The sequence below is a fragment of the Enoplosus armatus genome, chromosome 21 (assembly GCF_043641665.1).
Source record: "Enoplosus armatus isolate fEnoArm2 chromosome 21, fEnoArm2.hap1, whole genome shotgun sequence".
NCBI classification, from domain to species: domain Eukaryota; kingdom Metazoa; phylum Chordata; class Actinopteri; order Centrarchiformes; family Enoplosidae; genus Enoplosus; species Enoplosus armatus.
The window spans coordinates 9755916-9780091 of record NC_092200.1 but is presented as its reverse complement, the minus strand read 5'-3'; the positions used below and the strand labels follow the sequence as shown (position 1 = coordinate 9780091).

The 24176-nt window shown below is 42.4% G+C and overlaps 1 protein-coding gene across 3 annotated transcripts; it reads left to right on the top strand.

Moving 5' to 3' along the window:
* Nucleotides 1-5893: 5893 nt before the first annotated feature.
* pde7a (phosphodiesterase 7A) lies at nt 5894-24168 on the top strand. 3 transcript variants are annotated; one of them, XM_070927988.1, is made up of 12 exons: nt 5894-6031; nt 15792-15852; nt 18246-18332; nt 19525-19688; nt 19801-19864; nt 20636-20832; nt 21010-21141; nt 21259-21350; nt 21546-21690; nt 21799-21895; nt 22089-22169; nt 22272-24168. In XM_070927988.1, exons 1-12 carry the CDS (start codon nt 5894-5896, stop codon nt 22541-22543), a joined length of 1530 nt encoding a protein of 509 aa, XP_070784089.1. In that variant the 3' UTR covers nt 22544-24168. The 3 variants fall into 3 exon arrangements, with proteins under 3 accessions (XP_070784089.1, XP_070784088.1, XP_070784090.1); XM_070927987.1 differs by having other exon boundaries at nt 18243-18332; XM_070927989.1 differs by having other exon boundaries at nt 18243-18342; nt 19547-19688.
* Nucleotides 24169-24176: the final 8 nt, after the last annotated feature.

Here is a 24176-nt window from a genome sequence, read left to right as displayed (position 1 = left end):
GGTATTTGCCACATTAGAACGTCAAGGACAGAGTTGACACTAGATTCCTTTTATTGAAAAGTGAAAATAACAAAATAAAGTAAAAAAGTCAGATCCTTGGGAATTTGATTAGAAGTACAAATTAAATTATGTTTTAAAGGTATTTAAAAGGTACAAGTACACAACTAAGTTTTTCAATCACAGCAACAGGAGTAAACGTAGTTAGTTAATCCTCTGGTCACTTCTGTCGCACTTGTTTGTAATGCACAAACAAATATTAAGAACAGGGACTCTTTTGGACAAGGGTGCAGAATTTGTGATAATGGCAGAAGGGTTTTCATACTACTTTCCAGTGCCTTCTTGTTTTCAGGACTTCTGCAGGTCCAGAACAGAGTACAGATCTTCTCTTTCCTCAGTTCTGACATCCACAATTAATTCCAACAAATAGCAACATTTTTAGGTCATAACTTCTTATAGAAGCAGCAACTGCTTAGATAATTGGCATATGAATGAAATCAGGAAGAGCATAGAATATTTTGGAATTTGATCCTGCAAAACTTCTCTTCAGATACGACAATTTATAACCTTAAAACATTATTTGTTTTGTTGTTTTTATTGACATACAAAAGGCAGACAGACAGGTTTAACCAAGCAGCCTTTTGTTCAACCGTGTAAGGCTACTAAAAAAAACTAACTACACACACAGTACAAAAACTCAAACAGGAATGTGTTGAAAAAAGATGAATGCGCATTTACACTACAGCCATATCTTCTTTTACTGTAAATACAACAGTCCACCATACTGGGTGGTCATAGTTAATCAGTCAGCAAAAGGCTTATTCATGTCACACTGACCATTAACATCTGCAGCACATGACATGATAGTTATAATCACAATAAGGATTGGTCATGCAGACGTATAGTATGGATCATGTTTGCACCGCGTTTTTAAAGATATTCAAGCACTGTAATGAAACACGTTGATTTGAAAAACTACTGACAAGCAGTTGCATTTTCCATATTCATAATCTACCACATGGTTTCTGGGATAAGCCAGTCTAAGTATAAGTAGAGTTACAGATAGTGGATTTGCATGATAATGTAGTGTGGACCCTCAGTTTGGAAATGTCTGACATGCTTTTTGCTGTATAGTCACTTGACGATAAGTAAGATGAAATCAAACAGTCAGATTTCCACATGGAGATTTATGTAACATCCTCTCCCATACAATGACGTAAAAGAGACGTCAGTGTGTTTTAACAGGCACCACTGCAGCTCATGGTCATGGGAAACTGAGATGCGCTCAGCATTCAAGTGATTCTCTCAGCCTGGCTTAAACCTCACACCCTCTGCACCATGAGAAGTGCAGTCCACATTGTCTCATCTTTAACACTTTAATTCAAAGTGCAGTGAGGCAGGGGGATATCAACATCCAGCAGCTGGGTGTTTACACACCAGAAGCCTGCCTGCATTAAGCAGGTTACACTGAGGGTACAGTAAACATGCAGGATGCTGGCAGCATTATGAATGCTTTGACATTTACTCTCATGGATGTTTGAAGTGATTTTAAAGACATTGTTACATGTGCAGCTTGATCACTGAATATTTTTTTAACTTGTGGGCTGAGACCTTAAGAGGAGAGGATAGAGACACTTAGAAAGGGTGTACCGCAAAGTCATCATCACATTTTTTTTGACGCAGAGACAGTGAGAATCAAGCAAGCAATTCCCATGGTTTTTGTAGTTCATTCTGTAAATTCGGCATATGTCAATTATCTTTGACAAAACATGCACCCTCTAATTACTCACCATATAAATCTGTATGGTCTCAACAACAAGTGGTAGCCATTCATATCTTGGTAACAAAATCAATGATTTTTTCTATTTTCACGGAAGACATCCATTCAAGCCCTAATGTCAACTTGTTTTTTATTCATTTTCTTTTTCTTTTATGCCTTTATGAGATAGCACCAGTGCGGGATCAAGGAAAGAGAGAAGTGAGTAAGTTTGTATTCTGTTGGTTGCTGCTGCTACCACTATTTTATTTAATTTTTCTAGCCAATTTAAATGTTAATGCTGATCAAAGGAGAATCATACTGTAGTTTCCGCTGACGAGCTGTGATTGTAAAGCCTACTGGCCTTTAACACAGTAAAAGAGTGCTATCTAGTGGTAGGAAGAAGGCAAGTTACGTCCAGTTGATGCACTGCTGCATATTGACATCATTGCAGTTGTCACCAAATAGGGCTTACATTGTACTTGTGGTTATGCTGTTGCATGTAGATCTTCTGATTCATACGCCTTTTAGTGTGTATAAACAATGTGGAATGGAAATGGAAACAAGAGATTTGTCACTTCAGTAACACATGAATAACAAATGAAGCTGTCACACATTGATGCTTCTGGGCTAATTTTTCCCATTACATATCCAAGTACCGAAATGCAAGCTTTCATCAAACTGTAAGTGTTGGCACAAAGAATATGTGCCAGGTTTGTAACATGTGTCTTTTTGTAAGGCATTAAATAGTGTAGTTGTCAGTATATTGGAGAACATAAATCTGATATCAGTTTCACTGTAGTAGTAATACATTCTGATAACAAACCAAGCTAAAATCCTCCTCTTTTAAAGTATACTTGATATTCATTTCATTCATCAATTCATTTTTGATCTTGCAAGCACACTGTCCTTGTAAGGGATCTTTTTCACCACAAGATGGCTCTACATACACGCAACAATACATTTTTAGGTGTTTGTAATGGCATTTAATACAGAAGTATACTACAATACAAAATGCTGTTAATTTCTTCCAATTTAACCTGATGATAATAGCAATCATTTTCAAGTAACGGGTGCAAATGTACTTAATAACTGTGATGAAGACGTAATTAATTAGTTAAGGAAAATATTAGTCATTCAAAGAGGATGTGCAGTTACATCAAATATAAAATTCTAAAACAGTAATGTGTGCATGCATGTATGTGTGTTTTTGTGTGTGGTGGTGTTTTTATTTACCGCTGCACATATAAAATCTGTATGTCAAAGAGCACAACAGGCGTAAAACTGCTGCGTGGGCAATGAAGCAATAGATAATGACTCCTGTGGTGCTCACAGTGTTGTCAGAGGGTAACAGGTAAATCAATTAGGGACTCCATGGCGGATTGCAATCTGTCTCCAGAGAGCTCTCAGCAAGCTTAGAGTCAGGGGGAGTAGAGCACTGGGGGCCTCACAAGCAGATACTGTACCTGTGACCCCAAGGGGAATCAGTAGGTATTCAGCTCACCTGTCTCAGTAAAGCTCCTGAGGCTGATGCTGGAGTAGATAAACACACAGGCACACAAATGTGTGTTATTTCGCGTGAATGTGTCACAAAAAAAAGGGGCTATGGAAGAAATTAATGAACAGAAATGCCTCTCAAATCCTTTTCCCACATGTACACTTAGAGGAGTGTAAAATATGTGCTGCTCTGTACAGACACATGTGACGTGCCATTGACGTAGTCATATGCCAGATCAAGCAGTTTCAGAGTTGTCTGGCAACAACAAGTTTGTAAACTGTAAATGCAAAAACAGTACCACCCATGTGTGGTTGACCTTCTCTGCTCTGTTTGCAGCAAATACCTTTAAGAATCAAGATGTGACATGTTAGTCATTTACACCAACACCTCATAAGAAAAGTAGCAGTTAAAATCAAATTAAATGGTTTTAGAGTGTATTCTCAACCACAGCATGTTCCACCATCCAGGGTGGAAAGTAGTTAATTTGAAGTAAGTCACTGAGAAGCTTTTTCACCTACTTGTACTACATAAAACCAGTAATTCAACTTTCACAATATTACATCAATCGTTTTTTTTTTATTAACTATTTCACTCAGGTTTGCAAAGACAAACGTTGCTGAGAAACCTACTGTTATGGCTAATTTAGGAAGATATGGAAAATAAGTTTGTCTTTTCCCCCTAAACAAATTCTCTGAAAAATATTTCAAAGATTTTCATTACATTGGCATGTATTGGGGAATTAGTGAGGGCTTGTGTGGTAAGGCATAATGAACATATGTAACTGTTACTATTGACAGTTACTCACTCAAAACAGGTATTTTTATAGTTTTCTTTAAGTTAAGTAGTTTCAAACACAAGTTAATTTTAAACACAATTCAAGTCAAATCACAGTATACCTCTACTTGAGTTGGCTATTCTAGTACTCTTTCCACCCCTGCCACTGTCTGTGCCTCATTTGTTGTTGTGTTTTGCAGTGTTGCCTTAGTTGCCTGGAAAGATGCAGGACCTCTTTGTGGGGGGTATGATTGTGGAGAAGTACATTCAGACCCATGGAAATGGGGAGGGAGGGGATTATGCCTCCATTGGCACAGGGCCTGACTGTTGCCATGGCACATCCATTGTCCCCCAGCACATGGGCATGGCACAGAAATCTCTGGTGAAAATGTTCATGTTCTGGTTTGTTAATGCTGTATGTTTTTTTTATTTGATCCACTTAGCTGCAGCATGAGGTCAGCTACAGCTGATCTTGGTGTATGGCAGTATCGGTAGAGATAAAAAACAATGCATGTAGATAATAAAATGGGTAACTCAGAGTCTACTTTACAATACAATCCGCATGTGTATTGAATCACCACAAGCAGTCATATGGAGCAAACTGCCACAGCTGCAACATTTTGCTGTATTTCAAACTCCCAGTGAGTCTCAGCTCCCAAGTAGTATGAGTCATGAGAGGAAGGTAATCACAGGCAATGATGTGGACCGCTGCAGGGCAAGCCCCGTTGTGGAGGAATACCCTTGAGAAAGTCCACGCCGTCTGCAAGCGACTGCTCATATAGGTCTTGGGATCGCCCTGGCCTCATAGCCAATCGTGTAACTCGGTTTATTCGTTGTAAGCGCTGTTATCCAATCGGCGTTGGGGTTATGAGAGCTGCTTCGACGCCATTGGTCGATATTGGACAAGGGCGTTTTTTGCTCGCTCCAACAGCACCATCTCTGGCAGGTGGTGTGTGCTTTAAAACCTTACAGTAGGCTAATGTTTAGGACGATAGGTAGGTAGTTATAGGGAAATAAACACACTTTAGGTTTTTCGTTTGTCGTTTTTGGTTGATAGTTTTGCGTTACGTGCCATTACGTTTCCTTTAAACCCACCGGAGTCGCAGTGAATGAGATGAACGTCGGGGTTTCCCTCTCTGAGCCAGACACTTTGTGCTTTACGGTCAGCGGTGAAATAGACAGCTGCTCCTTCATCATGCAGCTTCAGAAAAAAGACGGAAAAGCCCTACATGTTGATTATATTTCGCCACCGGTGTAAGTCCGCATGAGAGAAAACCTCCCGGTTACGGCTGACAAGGTCTCACATCCTGGAGCTGCCTCACCTCATCCGCCGGTGTTGCATACAATATGATATGTTGATGACATTTTTTGGAAGTGGTCGTGCCTTTTGTTTTCATTTCGGGATATGTGATATGCGGATCTGTGAACGCAACGAAACGCAAATGAACGGACGTTTTTCTCTGCTTTGAAAATGAGGAAGCGTTTTCATAAAGACCCAGAAAATGGCAAGAAGGTCTCGTCGTCCGTGGGCCTGGATTTGAGTAAAATGAGAAGGAAAGGAGCAAATGCAACAGCAGCATGATTTTTTTCCCAACAGAATGACACCAAAGGAGGTAAAACGGTGGAGGTAGATAAGACTCAGCATCAATGAAGGCGATCTGGACAAGTTTTGAGTCGCTCATAATGAACAGAAATACTTTGCAGCTCGATAGCAGATCGTTTCCACAATATTGAAAGATTTTTTTCGCCTTTGGGAGATTTTCTAATTCACCAGTCATCTATTTTCGCATCGCATTTGTTATCTTTTTCATTATATATTTGATTTTTTTTTTTTATATTTTTGATCCGGATCCAGCCCTGACTATTCAATGGAAGTATGTTATCAGCTGCCGGTTTTGCCTCTTGACAGGCCGGTTCCCAAGCATGTCCTCAGCCGGAGGGGAGCCATTAGTTTCAGCTCCAGCTCTTCTCTCTTCGGGGCTCCTGATCCGAGACAGCTGTCACAGGTAAATACATTAAACATCCTATACTTATGTCTATTTTTAAAAAAAAATAATTTAGTCACAATGGGTTTGGTTTTGGGAGTCACACAGGCCTTAAAACCAGCACCTTTTTTCAACAAATACATGAATAATCCACAGGAATCTTGCAGGTGGTTGTTGGATATCTAGGCCCTAACACACACAGTGAACACTCACTTGCACAGACGCACTCAACATTTTCTTATCTTTTAAAACTAATACACACACCAACCAGCCCTCTCCTAAAACACTTTGCATTTGTGCATGTTGCCCACAGATAAAGGCCCTCTTGGTTTACACTTTAGCCAGCACTGACAGCGTGATGCCTGAAGTACACCAGTTTACTCCTGGGACTTACTACGTTTGTCAGAAGGAACGCGCCACATTGTTGTGTATGTTAACATCCCTTTACACATTGACAAAAGAAACATACTTGAACGTCCTGCTTTCTCAGTCTTTAATTCTTGAAAATGTGCCTCTCGTAAGCCTGCCTCTATTTCTGTTCTGCGGTGAAAGAGAGGAAAAGGTAGGCCACAACAACAGTCTTCATGTTGTAGGGTCACCTTTTGCTTGACTCTCATGTAGACAGAAAAAATGCACAGCAGTACGGTGCATCTCCAATGTCAGAGTCACTGTTGAGTATAAACATGTCTCAGACTGTCCAATAGGCCTTTGTCTAGTACATTTGCTTAACTAACTGTAACACATGTGTGCCTGCAACCTCAGCTCAGAGAAAAGTTGCACATCAAGTCATGAGTCAATGAACTCCTTCCCCACTGTGTTACACTTTTTAAAATGGAGAAACACCCTTACTATTGCTTCAGTAGTTTTGCACAAAAGCAGCAGGGTGTATTCTCTTCTCCTTGGGTCACGTCCCATTAGTTGGTCATGAACAGAAACTCCCACGGCATTGCATGGCATCTCCCAACACATTAACTGAGCATTAAGTCACTGTCTTTAACTGTGTGAGCGTCCTCTTCAATGGGCCGTCCATTAGTGCTTTGTGCAAGACGCTGCTCCACATAACCACCCATGTGTGTCCGCTTTGAACCTACCACACCATCACAGGCAGCTCCCTCAAAGACTAATGCATACCATTGGCTATCAAAGGCTCTTAATGTTGCTCATCCTCAGTGGTCTTTTTCCCCTCTGGGTTGTTAGTGTTGTTGACAGATGTCATGAAATGTTTGATAAACTGGTTGGACAAGACTTTTCTATCTATCTGTTAATCTTTCTATCCATCCATTCACTCCATACCCACAGTTATTATCCTGTCACTCCATCACTCTCTGCTTTAGTTAGGAAAGACTAATCTAAGGGCCTGAAGTTGTCCTGCGCCTTGGTGGTGCTTGGACCTTGCTTTTCAGACCGCAGACCAAAGGAGGGATGCCTGGAGAGGTCCCAAACCCTCAGGAGAAAACCCATCTCAGCATAATGCTAGATTGCTCATCCTCTGCATACAAACACAAGTGTAGAGCTATTGTCTCTCTTGTTCGGGTTCACCAGTTGATGCCTTAAGTGGGTCAGAGTTCATCAGGGGTCATTTCAACAAGCAGTGCACTTTGTAGTGTTAAGTGAGTTTCCAGTGAAACAATAATGATCTGCATGTTATTTTTGCGACATTGTTAAATCGCAGGTTTACAAACACTTTTCATGGATTCAGTGATTCAACATGAAGACCTGCTGACACAGTCATTTGCCTTTTTTTTCTTTCTGAACATGGGCAGAATTGGGTGAACATGCGTGCACCCGTACAGCAGTGTCACTCAGCCTTTGTCACAGAGCAATTACACTTCTACAAATATTGTGTTTTGGGCCCTATTTATGACCATAAGGGTGCATTTGTCCTTGGTGGCTGCTGTGTTTTTGTGTGTGGTTCCACAGGCCTGTTGTTTGTGGAAGCAGTTCTGGACTACCATTGCAGAAACAGGCAGTTAGGCATGTGCCTGGGCTCTGTGGGCAGTGGTTTGGCTCGCTGCCAGACTCACAGATGGCCGGAGTCTCAGTCTCTTTTCTTTCTCTGGCTATCTTGTTCCGCTCACTCACAAGCTCCCTCTCTTTCTCCTCTACCCCCCCCCCCCCCCCCCCCCCCCCCGCAGATGAAGACATTTCCTCTTGTAAACAGAGTAGGGTTGAAGACACGACAGAGTCTCAGAAGAATATGTCACTCTGTGGTCGTGGAATGCCTATAATGGGTGTAAATATGCTGTTGAAGAGGCGTTGAAAACAGCAACGGCATTAAATAAATGGGCTCATTTATCTATTACAATGCCTCTATTGTTTTTATTACAATGGCTGTTGGCTGCTTGTTGATTAATTCCTAAAAGTGAGGTGGAAGATGATTTGAATTTTGCTTGTATATAGTGATGCATGCTGGTTACCTCTGGCTTCTCTGGAGTGAAGGGTAAACACAGGACCATGATAGATAAGATGGGGGCAGAATGAAAGGACCAGGAGTATGAGACAAGGGGTAGGACACACGTGGTTCCCATCTAAACAACAAAACACACATGTACTGCATTTGCACATATACTTAGTTTAGCCTTACTGTACACATCTCAGAGATGTTGTACATGTCAGGACTGAGATATGTGGCTGGCTGTCATGATTTGATACTAGTAACACAATCGCACACATGGTTCTGACGAGGCTGTGTAATTGCTAACTTTTTCAAACAAAAAACAAAAAAACAGCAGAGATACCAGAATCAATAAACAGATGCACAGTATTGATGAGGCCTGAGCAGTCACATGACTTTGGGCGATTGGGAGGAAAGCAGCTTACACTGGTGACACTGATCTGCTGTCAGCTCAGTCCATCATATCACAGTCGGAGATATCATCAAGAGAACGTTGGCAACTGACCTTAGATCGACTTATAGGGACAAGAGATGATGATAGGCCTGTGTGTAAGGGTGGGAGATAGCGCAGCTTGTTTCATCCACACTATGGATGTTTCTGTGCAGAGCATGATAAGGGAACACACCACAGGGCTTCTTTCTGAGGGAGTTACTTTGTTGATTTTAACTGAACCGATAAGTTTTTTTTCCTGCGCAGTGACATCGGATTGACGTAGTTTCAGGATGTGGTAAGAATGCTGAAGGAGCCGTTCAGACTCTGAGCTTGGTGTTTCACAACCTTTCTCAGAAACTTTAACTCTCTCCCTGCCAAAGTTAGAGTTCTGAGTGAAAGAGCTGGAATGCATGGCAGTGTTTGTTATTAAGCGAGGATGTGTATTATTTAGTAAATAAACAGGAGCCAAACCTTACACCCTGTCTCCATTTTAACATACACACTCTGCCTGTTTCTCTGCCTGTCTGTCTCTCTTTGTAAGGGGCCCCTCTTATCACATGACTGTTTTGTTTTTGTGCTGCAGTGTCGAGAGCAATCGGCCGTGAGAATGTGGCTTCACACATCAACACGCTAACGGACACAATGTCAGGGGCCAACTGCTCGGGCTGAATATTAATCATATTTACTGTAGACCTACAGTATACATACATATGAGATGAGCCTATACAGGAAGAGAAAATCTATTTACCAGTATAACTAGTTTTAAACACCAAATAGTTGTTCACAGGCACTCTGGTTGGTGGCTTGGGTTTTGTTTGCCTTCCTCAGAAGGTTGAGGCTTCCAGGGGGGGTGGGCATTAAGCTGGCCCAGAGAAGCAATTAGAGCCTGAGGATGATGTTTAAAAATGAATGAAATTCCTGTGCAGGGTAGACAGCCTGTGAGAATATGAAGCAAGTCTCCCCTGTCCCCCCACCCCTTAACTCTACTTGTTTCATAGCACCGCTAAAAGCACATTTACACAAGGCCCCTTAAAGCACTCTGTGTAAAGAAGGCTTAAATCATTTTAAGACACTTTACCCGCCAGTAAAAAAAAAACCAAACAAAAAAAAAACCCATTGAGCTTTGTTCTTTGGCGACAACACTGCCCTGTCATTCCCTGGCTAAGGCATCGGGCCAATTCACCCCAGGCCTCTCCTCAAACCAGCAGCCCTCTCTCAGAAACCCACTGCAGCTGGAGTGTGTCAGAGTGGACAGTGTTCTCATAAAACACTCTTACAACAGGTAGACTCCATCTAGGGCTTTTGTGTATGCAATGGCTGGTGCACAAACACACACACACACACACACACACACACACACACACACATACACACACTCTCCAAACCTGTCCGCGTTTATGGCCTAGCACTCAGTTACTGGAATGTGCCGTCCCACACAGCAGAGCGCTGTGAGAGGTCATAACTCAGAAGGAAGCTTTCAGTTTATGAAACCGTGCTGAGTCCGGCTGCTTTTCTCTCGAATGCGCGCATGTGTGTGTGCACTCTTTTGTTTCTGATATGGCAGTTTATAGGAATACTGCTGGCTTCCTCATTTGCTTGGCCCCAGCTGACTTACTGACTGTGCAATAAGCCTGTCCTCAACTAAAACCCAGTTTTAAAGCTAAATGACATAAGAAAAGCAGGTTTCATGTCTGTGTTTGAAACAAGGAAGTGTGAGAATGCTACACTGTGCACTGGACCGTTGAATACCATTCAAAGGGCGTCAGACTACAATATCGGCTCAATCACAATGCTATGATGACAAGAGAGCATGTTTGAAAAAGCCACTGGGCTGTTTTGAATTTGAGTTCTTGCAACTCAGCCAGTGCCTTTTTATTTAAATAGGCGCGCACACACACACACACACACACACACAATACATTAGTCTGTTTGCTTTGAGCAAACATGACCATAACAATAAGATAGCTGTTAATGGGGACCAAAAGCAGGTATTCAACACACCGTTACTTGCAGAATTTCACCCGATTCCAGTAAGGTCACTTGAGTTCACATTTCTGAACATTTGTAATGTTATCATCTGTTAATGACAAACATTGAAGCCATGGGGTTACTCACACAGTCAGACGTTTTGCCATCACGTGACCTCCTGACCTCAGAAACCTGAGTGCCGTGACCCCTGGCAGCGAGACTAAGCCGAGATAAGAAACAGAGCCGTATGTAAACGAGCTCACGTGGAATTTCAGGGAGCACAATGAGCCGACTGTTATGCTAGCAGTAAACTCCAAACAAAGCTGAATTTGGCTTGCTCTCTACACTGACTGGCTGCAACTCCAGGTGTTTGGTTAAAGGCACGCAAAGCAGATGACATACTTCGATATGTTTCCTAAAAATAAGGATAGAGTTTTAGTTACATTTGTAAAATTTTATGGAAGAAAACAGAAAACAAACATGGCCTGCAACCAATTTGGGACATTGTTTAACAGTTAAATGTAACTTAAGTGCCTGTGCAAAATGTTTCACCAGGTTAGGTTGAATCCAATTTCACGCTTTTTGGTTGTAAAACAATATTTTTTCTTGTAAAAGGATTCATTCATTCATTTAATTTGTTGTATATTGACAGCCTCACTTCCCACAGTGTTAACTAATAGTCTTGAGCAAGCTACTCACCTACATAAGTAGCCTAAATTTACAAAATAAGCATAGTAAGATAGGGTTTGTGTAAGCACTTAACTGTTTACTGGTGAGCTACAATTGTGACTTGATTTGACCATATATATATATATATCCCTTTTCGTAATATTGGTGCTTGTGCTGATCAGTGGAGGTTTTTACAAAAGGTTTGTCCAGGATTCGTCAGAGATGGATGATGACTTCATTCCTTAATAGCCCAATGAGTCAAATTTCTCCCTTCACACCCCAGTTTTGCATGAGCCTGACATGAAAAAAAAATGCCACAGGCCAACAGATTGGTAGAAATGTTAATCCTAGCCCTGCCTTGTTTGACGCCAGAGGCTGTAGGTCAAATGCAAAGTGGTAACCAGCACGGCTCAGCAGTGAAGCCAAAGCACAAGTACCTAAAGCTGCAATTTCTCTAGTGGCCACTAGACAATGGCACCAATAACTCTTGATTGTATTAAAGTAATTGGAAAAATCCAACAGTTTCTATCTTTAAATGCAAAGTTGATGCATATTTCCTACAAACATGAGCTGCCACAATTTCAGTTATTCTATTGTGTTCAAGGGAGGCCTTTTTGAGAATAATTCATCTCAGCCTATTTGTTTTCACCCATTGCTGAGCCCCATCTTTTTCTTTTTTTTGTATGGCTCTTTATAACAAAGTAACGTTTGATGAGGTATGAACCCAATCCAAGCTTCAGATATCCCCTAAGAAACCCCTTGATGATGTCTCAGATGTTTTATCTGTGTTTTTCTTCATTCAGCCTATGAACAATTGGCAGATTTCCATTAAGCTGGGTACCTTTGCTGTGGCACACCTGTGAGCAACCATGATCAGAACCCATGATATTGGCACTGTACCACCCATGTTTCCAGTTGGAGGGTTGAGATTCACCTCAGCTGTGCTTATAGCCACTACATGTTAGTCTAACCAGTTCACATATTTTGGTAAATTTAAGCTTGAATTGAAAAAATACCCAAATATTTTGGATGCACAACAGTTTTTATTAAACAAAGGAGTCAGTCACTATTCTCAGTGACCAAATCAATACCTCCTGCAGCTGCTTCATAGTTACACCTTTCCAGTAGCTAGGCTTTTATTTTTAAGCAGCTGTACAAAGGTACAAAGAGCTCTTTCTAGTTTCTTCCATGAAGGATAGAAATTGAGCATGTGGCATCAACTTAGCATGCATAAGTTTTGGTCCTCTTGGTTTGAATAAAATGTAGTAATCCTATCCTCTGAGGATGCAACAGAATACAAACAAGCACAACTTGCTGTTTCTAAAAACAATCCAAAACAGGCTTGTGACTTTTAGAATAGAACATCATTTTACCCTCCCAGTTCTGATGCTAAGTAATGCTAACATGCAAGATACAGAGAAAAAAACTTTTAGATCAGGCAGGCAGCTTACACGAACAGGCTTTTCAAAAAGGAGATTAACGACTGCTGGACTACATTCCTAATGTTTCTTATGATTGAAATTTGTGATAAGTGTGTGCAAAGAGGGACAAAGTGCACAGTTAACTTAAATTACGCATTTGTGACATTACGTTTAAGTCCTGCCTTTGAGATCCTGCATCTCTCTCTCCCTTATTTCCCATCACCCTCAGCTGTGAAGCATACTAAGGGGCTCAAGTTCATGTCGGACCATGACAGGACCAATATGGTTTTTGTGTGTGTTGGCACTGCCAGGCGTGGCAGGGGTGTGGGTTGTGGGCTGGCCATTTCAAGGGTAAAACGTGACTTTCCCCTCCGTTCACAGTGGGAATGTGACATAGACGAAGTGTTTGCACTGCCGCCCCCTTCTTACCAGCTCACGAGGGAGCACATGCCAGTGTCCACCTAAGTGCCAACTGGTGGCTGGTCCTGTATGAGTGTGTGTGTGTGTGTGTGTGTGTGTGTGTGTGTGTGTGTGTGTGTGTGTGTGTGTGTGTGTGTGTGTGTGTGTGTGTGTGTGTGTGTGTGTGTGTGTGTTTGCAGCAAGCTCTGGCCAAAAGGTTTGGGCAAGTGTTGGCAGGGCTGGTCACTCTTCCATTCCCAGCCCTAGAGCCAGCATTATACAGTTCCCACGCATGTTACAGCCGATATCAACCCCCTTATATATATATATATATATATATATATAGACACACACACACACACACACACACACACACACACACACACACACACACACACAGCCCATGCTTGATACACACAATCTATAATATTCACACTAACCACTGGTGCTGTGTGTAAACACAGAGGCCTGTTGACACTAAAATACAGCTTTGCAGATTACCCAGCCTGAGTCAAACTGTTTGCTAGCCGGTAAAATATTAGCTTTGGATTGGCGGCTGTCATGAGTTTAGAGGACAGACAGTGTCAGGCGTGTATGTGTGTGAAGGAGATTGACAATAATCTTAAGTATATGAAGTAATGAGTGTACAAGCTTGTACATTTGTGTTTGCACGTGTTGGCGTTTGTGGTGTGACCAGTTGACGGTTGTCATTAAATGGTCCCAGAATATAGACAGAGTCTGTCAGTGAGCCAACATGGCCAGTCATGCAGGCTCCCTGTGGAATGGGTAACCCTAGATGAGGGTAGCCCCAGAAGAGACAGTGGAGAGTCGGCCTGGAGGGGAGGTAGGATGTATTGAGTGCATAGGGAGGTGAGCCAACACCTCAGTGTAGCCCAGAGCAGCTGTCTGTCGACAGAGCAAATATGCAGTTACCACAGTCATACCTGCTCCAACTACCGCTGTGCTTGAGACTTTGCTGCTGCCACTGCCTCCTGGTGAGGGATACTATTGGTACTTGATGGTGTTGCATACGCAAGTGAACTTATCAACTTTATTTGCTGGGATCTTCATCCATATTTTGGCAACTTGTTCCCCTTCCAAGGTTAACAGAAGCGCCCTTATTCAAACCAAATACAACATTGTTTCATTTATTGGATTCAATGCAGCACTGGAAACTTTCAGTGCATGTTGAGCCTGTATAAACAATCAGCAATAAAGAATGGTCTGACTTGATTTGATGTGATGTATGTATTTGATGTATTGTAGTCTGACGCCCTTTGATGTATTTGTAAATCTGTCCCCAAGGTTTACTCAGAAGAGTATTTAAAAATGCAGTTATGGTGTTATCAGAATAAAAGTATAGTATAGTATTTAGTGCTCAGGGGTAGACGGTGTAAGCAGTAAAAATGGTACACCTAGAAATTGTGCCATAGTACAGATTTGGCTGTATCGCTTGGACTGGCACTGGATTTTCAGCAGGTTTGGTGCTTTTCCATGCCTTTAACAACCACGATCACAACCTTTTAAAATGGATGTGGCTGCATCTGTATTTTGACAGCACAAGAATGGGCACAGGAGAGAGATGACGACCTGCTATCGCATTGCAGCAGTCTGAGCCTCTCCTGCTACTTCGAGAAGCATTCCCATTAATTTGTCTTTTTGTCTTTCTTCAGCACACACTGATGAGGAAAAAATGTGTATCAAATGTACAAATATAGATTTTGATCAACTTTTATTGAGCAAACAGTTAACAGATAAACTTGGTGGACAAGTCAACTGTAGCTACTTCTAAGAAAATAGTCTTCTTGTGGTGCAGCTGCCAGAAGTGTTGAGTTTAGATGATTACAAATACTCTGCTACTGAGGAATGATATTGACTTGTCAAGGGTTGGCGGGCCGCATCTGTCCTGGTTAATACAGTCAATAAAGTCAAATACAAATTCAAATTCATTCAAATTGCATTCACCTGCTGACGTCAGATTAGGGAAGTAACTTTTCAAAAACATCATAGAAAATGCATTTGGTGTGGGAAAATCTATTTGGATTGGACCCAAAATAATTTCTATTTATGGGAAACGCTCTGTGTGCATGTGTGCATGTGTGCATGTGTGCATGTGTGCATGTGTGCATGTGTGTGTCCACATAACACGTGTGTGTCTCATGTGACTGATAGCAGCAGTGTAAGTGCCGTATCAGGCTGATGGTACGGAGCTGGAACATGTTTATCAGTTTGTACACACACACACACAGCAGATTAGAGCCACCGCTAGCAACATTACGCCACCCTCCACTTATCAAACTCTGTGTATATGTAAAAAAAATGCCCATATTTTGTGTTTTTTGAGGTTTGAGATGGGGTTGTGATACCACCCACATGAATTTTGGGCATAACAACCGTGGGTGGGACCTATTCCGTTGTTGTAATGATATAATTGCAACATTAGATTGGTATGAACCTTGGACAGTTGTTGATGATGTTTCTCTTTTGTTTGCTCAGAGACGAGGGGCTATCTCCTACGACAGCTCCGACCAGACAGCGCTGTACATTCGTATGCTAGGTAAGTGTTTCCCCACTCTCAGTGCATATACACACACACATGCATTTCCATTAGACACACACACTTTACAGACATCAGTAGGTTTATCTCCTCCACGTGTTCATTTCTTAATACACAATGGCTTAAAAGCAGTGAGATGGGAAATGGATGGATCAGAAATGGAGAGAGGGATGTAGAGATTATGAAGAGATGGGGATGCACTAGAGTGCCTGTCCAGAGTCCACTCAATCCCTGGCCTTTTGGTAATCTCTCAATCAGAATAGGTTTAGGTTGTGTGTATCTGTAGTGTTGCGTGTCTTTAAAGTTTGATCAGGTTTGTTAAAAGTACAGGATTTCATTTGAATCCTGAACGGGCTGAGGGTTCATTGGCAGAGTGTGTTTTAGTGTTTATGGACATGTGTCTGTGTGTCCATTTGCCCAGTGCTGCCCTCAGCGACCCTAAACAGGATAAGCAGTTTAGAAAATGGATGAGAGGATAGCTCCGCCAGGCAGATGGAGTCAAATGCATCTAGGAAGCAGCCAAATCAGCCTCGGCTTCCTAATCAATAAGGTTATTGGGGATAATGGTGCGATTAAAGTCTGGGTGTACTCCTGACATCAGTCTACCACACACAGATGTGCCCTTGCGTGCAACTTTTGCCACTTTAATTCATAGATCAGATGGTGTTTGGCTGGCAGTGAGCGGCAAGAAAGAAAGAAAGAAGAATTGCTCTGCGCTATCAGTTCATAGATATTAGATTGCTGCTGTGAAGCATAGTGAGTAGGCAGGGAGCATTAAACAGCAGGGGCAGTTTAGGGCTTACTGAATGTCTTTGTTCACATCATGTTTACTGTAGCTTTCACATAATATTGCTATACTTCGTTTCTCTCTAGCTTGATAATGCACATGAGTTGACTGTCGTCACGTGTGTCTAGTCACAGTAATAGCATTTTATTGAGCTGACTGAAGGAGCTTTAGCTTTTTAATCATTTTACTTGGCTAAGTATGATAGCTGCCTCATACGTCACTGGCATAAAGCATCTGTGTCTGTAGATTTTATATTAAATTGAGTGTGAGGAGAGGCACGCTAATGCAGACTGGTGTTTGCCTGGGCCAGGGTTCAGTCTGCCAAGTTAATGCTGATGTGCTTTCAAATAGCAGGCTTTCGCCGCACCAGTTATAATGACATGACCTACATCCACCCCAGAGCACCAGCACTAATGCACCGCAGGGGAAACATGGACCCTGTGACTCTCAAAACACACTTATCACACAAGCACACACACACACGTGCTGAGCTCTAGCACATGCATCTGCAGATGTGACAGATGTATATACATCTGGGCACACACTCACTGCGTAGTAGTGCATGAATTGTAGATGTGTCTTTTTGTCATAGTTTGTTTTGCATGTGAAATGCCACTGATACGGTTTCACTCTCCACATTCATACCAACAACTTTACAAACAGCTTTTCAAAATAATGTTGAGCATTCTAATGCACATGCAACACAATTACAAGTGCCATGCTGGAAACATACCATTGCACTGTTTAGCACTTTGATCTGTATACTGCCATACAGAGTCTTGCCGCAAAAAGAGTGTTGCCTGGAACGACACACTAGCATTTTACTGCATCGGTGTCATAGCACCATCCTGTCACCTCACTATGCTCTCACTGCTTTTGACTGCAGTCTACAAGCAGGCTGTCTGTTTGGTCCGAGTCTGGAGATTGTTCCTGTTCCTCTGCCTGACGACTAAAAACAGTCATAGATGGACTATAGATCCCTCTCAGTGGCTCTGAGTACTAATAGTAAAGCAGACTGTCCTGACATGGCATTGCACGCTCAGCTTTTTGATTGACTTGTCGGTCCATTAAATTTTCTCTTCTGGGACGTGGCAGTGTGTGTTTGTGCGTCACTTTGTTCGCACATGGATAGTATACACCAGACTTGGGTCAAATAGTATTTATAAAATCACGCCTTTAGCTTGTTTTAGTTAGCTTGGAGTACCAAAATGATGGGCTTTACCACATTTCTTGCTTCACTTTCAATGCTTAGTATAAGATGGATTATTTCCCAATTGTTATGAAAAGCTGAAACATGATGGTGACGTTTTCACTAAATGCATATCCACTGCAACATTGACTAGAAAAAATTGACATCTTATCATTTTAACAAAAAGCAAAGATTGATTATTTTGCTAGCATTCCACAACTACAGCCCCCATGAGGCTCTGACAGCGATTTTCTGGCTAAAACTCAAGGGATATATTGCTGTTGAATTCTAACAAAGTAATCCATTGTTTTGTCTTCAAAATAACAAGGTAAATACTACTTGGCCTGGCACATTCAGACACATTTCTTTTCAAGCAGCATGAATCTTGAGGAAATAAGTGCTAATTTCTTCTAGGAGATGTGAGAGTGAGAAGTCAGGTTGGATTTGAACCGGAACGAAGAAGCTCCCACCCATACCTGTGCATCGACTTCCGAACTCTTCACAGTGAGTATGAATCACAGGCAATTACTTTGACTTGCCAGCCTCTTTTGATAACAAGAGACATTGTCAAACTGGAGCTCCACACACAAGCCCAATTTAAACAGAGATCCCGCAGTACTGCCGTAAAGAAAACCCGCCATTACGCCGGCTTTGCTTTTTTACACTGAACCAAACAATGAAGCAAAAGAGACTGGACGGCGTCTAGTGTGACGTATAACATATGAGTCAGGTTAGGTTGATCTCGTCCTCTGCTCGGAGGGTAAGGAGCTCCCGGACCTCGTTGTCTCCCCAATTCGCAGACATTTTTGGTTGCTGCAGGTTAGCCGCTAAATTCTTCTTTGAGTTAGCTGCCAACTGCTGCTAGCTGCTTTTTAAATCCCCTGGTGGTGGCTCCTACACATAACACGCCATCAAAACGTCTGTATATTTCATATGGGTGGCGAGGTGGAATAATGGCACAACATTCCTGCCTTGAGCAGGCTATAAAAGGAGCTACAGTTAGTTCCTCTCCAGTAAAATTGACAGATGTTTGTGCACTGCTTTCATACAGTGTTTCACATGATGATAAAGACCAAGGTGTGTCTTAGTGTAAACCTTGTGAGAGGCTTTTTATCAAAGCTTTGTGAATAGGTGTGTGATAAATTAACCACTTTCATACTCATTGAAACCTTTTTAGAAAACATCAAACAGTTACAGAGAAGTGTGTGTGTGTGTGTGTGTGTGTGTGTGTGTGTGTGTGTGTGTGTGTGTGTGTGTGTGTGTGTGTGTGTGTGTGTGTGTGTGTGTGTGTGTGTGTGTGTGTGTGTGTGTGTGTGTGTGTGTGTGTGTGTGTGTGTGTGTGTGTGTGTGTGTGTGTGTGTTGACATTTTGACCCAAAAGTAATCCTACCTTATGCTGACGTGTTTCCGGATTGCAGCCCTGGTTTATTCAGACACAGTGCTTTTGTGTGTGTGTGTGTGTGTGAGACCACTGACAAAGCATGTCTGCTGTGTGATCCCAGACGAAAGGCTTACGAGTGGGCGGCTGTGTCAGCAGCGATTGTTTGTATATCTCGGAGTTGGTGTCAGATCCCCACCGAGTTTGTGCAACCCAAATGATTTTCCGAGCCTAATGAGCTTGTAAAATAAACACTTACCAAAAACATTGTTACATATTTTACATATTACGTCTTTTGTCAATTTATGTGTGTGTGCAGCACGGCTGGGCTGTGGGTCCACGTCAGCGAGCTCTGCTCCTGAGAGGAGGGTCCACAGACTGCTCAGCTTCCAGAGGTACCTGCACTCATCCCGTCTGCTGCGGGGAGTCCCCCAGCAGATCCCCCTCCCCATCCTGGATGAAGACTACATTGGACAGGCCAGAGTATGCCGCCCACCTTTATATAACGATACCATGATAAGTCTTATTGAAACACACCTGATTTGCTCAGACTTCACATCACTAATTCTGTGCTGCTCTTTTCCCTCTCTTGTAGTGCATGCTGGAAAAAGTCGGGAACTGGAATTTTGACATTTTCCTCTTCGATAGATTGACAAACGGTAGGTAGAATATGATCTGAAATACTGGTCTCATAATACTGGTTTTGAAAGTCTCGAGAACAGAAGTAATGCAGCGCTGACAGGAGAATCCAGCATTAAACCAGTCTTCAGAGTCAACGTGTTACCAATGGTGCCATCTATTGGATGCCGGCCGACACAGAGGATTTACTGCATGAAAATTCACTCTATAATTGAATGATTTAATTTTATTTTGTAAAGGGAAAAAAAATCACAATTTATATTCATGCAATTTTGGGTCCATTTCGTTGTCGTTTGCTTGTTTAAGCAACAATATATTGTTAATTTTCCAGTGCAGCTGTAATAAAGTTTGGTTACAGGCCTCAAAGAGCAATAGCAGCTCTCTCTTCACATAGGGAGCAAATGGAAACTAATGCATATTTCTGCCTCAGTAGATAAGAATGTGATCCAGACACAAGATGTGTTATATTATGAATAAGGGGCATGAATATATGCAAAAAATATGTTCTTGGTTATTATATGTTCTTGCCATACATCTGTCTTGAGAAAAATGAAGTAAGATGTAATTATGGGAAATGAAGTAAAGAGAAAGTGAAGAAGTGGAAATCGAGGCGGGTTTAGAGAGTGGATGCATCAATAAAATAAATTGCAAAACAGAAAATAACTCAGATTGATGATATTTTACATTGTAACATTGTCTGATGGTGCATTTTCTCCTTTTTCATACAAATGAAAAGTGATACGCATACCAGATGAAAGCAGAATGCTCATTCTGATTGTACTCTTCTTCAGGAAACAGCCTGATCACCCTGACCTTCCACCTGCTGAACCAGTATGGCCTGGTGGAGCTCTTCCAGCTGGACATGGTCAAACTCTGGAGGTTCCTGGTCATGGTCCAGGAGGACTACCACAGCGACAACCCCTACCACAATGCTGTCCACGCTGCAGATGTCACACAGGCCATGTACTGCTACATGCGGGAACCCATGGTGAGACATTCAAACAGGGTATTTTTGGTCTTTTTGGCTTTAGAAACACCCCTTTTAAGTTGGTTGTTGCACCAACGTTGGTATATAATTTCCTGATCAGAAGTGCTTCGGTGAAGTAGTATTTGTATTTTAATCATCAGTCATAATCTTTGTGCTGTTGTCTTGTTGTGAATGCAGCTTGCCAAGTCTCTGACCTCCTGTGACATCCTACTGGGACTCCTAGCAGCCGCCACACATGACCTGGACCATCCTGGAGTCAACCAGCCTTTCCTCATCAAGACTGACCACTATCTAGCTACACTCTATAGGGTAAAACCACATAACAGTTGCTCTAGCCTCTTACTTATGAATGTACTGTAGTTGAAGACATCATATGATCTATGAAATTAATGTGTCTGTGCACATTTTTCCTTTTTTAATGTGCAGAATACCTCAGTTCTGGAAAACCACCACTGGAAGTCGGCAGTGGGCCTGCTCAGAGAGACTGGGCTGTTTTCCCATCTGCCTGCTGAGGACAGGTCAGTCTGACACTGAAATGATGCTAAGTGCACTTAGCATCAGTGCTATCTAATGCACTGTGCAACACACAACATTAGATTGCACCCGCTGAAAGGTTATACGTTACTTCAGAAAGTGAAGTTCAAAATGCAGCTCTGCTTAGTTTTATAGAGAAAATGCCAGCAGTCTGATCATTTATCTTTCCGACCCCTTAGCCTGAACATGGAGAGGGAGTTGGGCTCCTTAATCCTCGCCACGGACATCAGCAGACAGAACGACTACCTGTCAAGGTTTCGCAGGCACCTGGACCAGGAGAACCTGTGTTTGAGCAACGCCAGCCACCGTCACTTCGTCCTGCAGGTCGGTTACCTCCTCTGTCACACACGCACAACCTCTGCATCTCAGAAAAACTGTGAGCTTTTGTTTTACTTATTTTATTATTATTATTTTTATTCCCACCCTGTTCAGATGGCTCTGAAGTGTGCAGACATCTGTAACCCCTGCAGACCCTGGGAGCTGAGCAAACAGTGGAGTGAGAAAGTGACTGAGGAGTTCTTCCAGCAAGGTAATCCTTTTGTCTGTTGCCTGCTGTGATATTGTTTGCCATTCTCCTTCAGTTATTTATTGTGCTGTTTTCTTTATTCTCATTACAGTTCCTTCCTTTGTTCTTTCTGTGTTTATTCTCTAAAACCAATTAATCCTATAATAGTAGAACATATAATGCCATATAATAGCTCATATATATTATGCTCTGTCAGGAGACATCGAGAAGAAGCACAAACTTGAAGTCAGCCCACTTTGTGACAGAGAGGCCAACACAGTTGGCAACATTCAAATAGGTCAGTAGCTGTGTTGTATATTTGTTGTATTCAGCTTTCACTTATAGTCTGTTTCTAATCTTTAGCCCTAATCTGCGTCTGACGCCTCATCTCCCCCTCCAGGCTTCATGACGTACGTGGCGGAGCCGCTGTTTGGAGAGTGGGCCCGTTTCTCCGACACACGTCTGTCCCAGACCATGCTGGGCCACATGGGGCTGAACAAGGCCAGCTGGGGCGGCCTACAGCAGGAACAAACCCCTGTCTCCGAAGAGGCAGAGCCCAGCACAGCCGGCACCGACACAGAAGACGCCGCCTCCCGAAGAGGCGGCAACACAGCCACAACCGCAGGAGGAACCAGCTCCAAAAAAATACCTCAGGGAAGCAGAGAATCCTGACACTCCTCGTGTGCCCTTTCACCTCAACCTCCTGACCCCTGACCCCGGCCTCAGGGCCTCACCACACACTGGGGGTCGGGTGGGGCACGAGATGGCCTGCAGCCCTGCCGCTGCCCCACCTGATCCTAACACCTTGTTTATGTTTTGTTGCTTTTGCCTCCCATCTTGATAAACCACTGATTTTATTTAATTTATTTAATTTTTAATTCCTTCTTTTTTGGCATAGAGCAATACATAGATACCTCATTTGGTTACTGCTGTATTTTCTTTTATTTGCTTTGTTTTATTTATTTGTCCACTGTAGTTTTGGCATTACTGACTGAACACACCACTTTTTTTGTTGGTGAACCTTAAGGGGAAAGCAGTATAAGAACTGAAGAAGACATTTTTCTGGTATTTTGAAGTGCCATTTGAAAACAAAGATTTGAAGAACGATCTGAACTGAATTGACTGAGACAACTGGAGTATTCAGACATGAGACTCTCCTAAGACTTTAAAGCAAAGCCGTGTTGCATTTGTATTGAAGATTCTTCCTCATGTAAAGACAAAAAAAATGTGACAAGCCCAGTCCTTTTGCTGCCTCTACGAAGACTGTTTACGCATCTCCTTGTTTGTTGTTTCTTTCCCTTGAACTGAAGTGAATCATGTTGGCTCCACGGTTTGCCTTCGAAGCACAGATGTGTAGAACCACTCGTTTGAACTGTCATCCCACTGTTGAAGCCATGAGCAGAACCTTATTCAAACGCACCAGATGCCATAAGTAACTCCACCTGTGCTACAATGTGTTCTTGCACTCCAAATAACGATGGTGTTGGATGTGCAGCTTCGTCTCCGTGACATCTCCCAGAGACCGTGTGAAGGTATTTTGATGATGTTTCTGACTCTTCCAGTGCTGGTTGAACTCGGGGTAGCGTCCCTCTCAGACTGGAGATCAGTTAACTCACTGCACATGCATCTCACCTGGAACTCCACTCCACGCAAATCGACTCGCTCAGGGTTTTGCCAGTCTCTTATCAAGAGGGAGAGGGGGAGGGGGAGGAGGCGACTGCGGGCGATGCAAGGTTGTTGTTTTTTCCTGGCTAGGATCTACTGAAGGAGACTCTCCCTCTCCGCAGAATGTCTCTCTCAGCCACATGCAACCTAAAGGACTGCTCAATTGATGCCTTATAACTATGCACAAACTATGCTAAGTGACCAAACCAGCTCCTGTTCCCATCAAGTGCATGGTGTGCTTGTCTTTGAATGCACTGTCCGATCCCTTGCCTTTTTATTGTGAGGAACAACTTCAGCTGTCCTTTTTTTTTTTGTACGGAAACAAAATGGTCGAGTGACTTTGAACATTCCATTTCTTTGTGTTTGGTTTGTCTACTTTGATTCTGTATAGTGGCACAAATTGTGTTTGAACATTTTGAAAGATAACAGGTGCTTTTCTTACTTTAGCTGATTTGTATTTTGCTGTAAGTGCTGTAAGACTGTTGATAAAACTGTTTACAATTTGTTGCGACAGCCATTTTTGGGAAGACCTAAGTGTCGAGCCAGATTTTGTAAAGGCTTTGCTGTATTGACCTTTTTGATACATGCCTGTTGCAGTTACAATTTGAATAATAAAACCTGTTGTTGACAAATGTTTCTA

Bases quoted from the DNA above. Each gene is read 5' to 3' on its own strand.
- pde7a (XM_070927987.1), top strand. From the start codon at position 5,894: ATGGAAGTATGTTATCAGCTGCCGGTTTTGCCTCTTGACAGGCCGGTT. The intron at 15,853-18,242 runs GTAAGTGTTTCC...AATTTCTTCTAG, and splicing joins GCTGTACATTCGTATGCTAG to GAGATGTGAGAGTGAGAAGT. The intron at 19,865-20,635 runs GTAGGTAGAATA...ACTCTTCTTCAG, and splicing joins CTTCGATAGATTGACAAACG to GAAACAGCCTGATCACCCTG.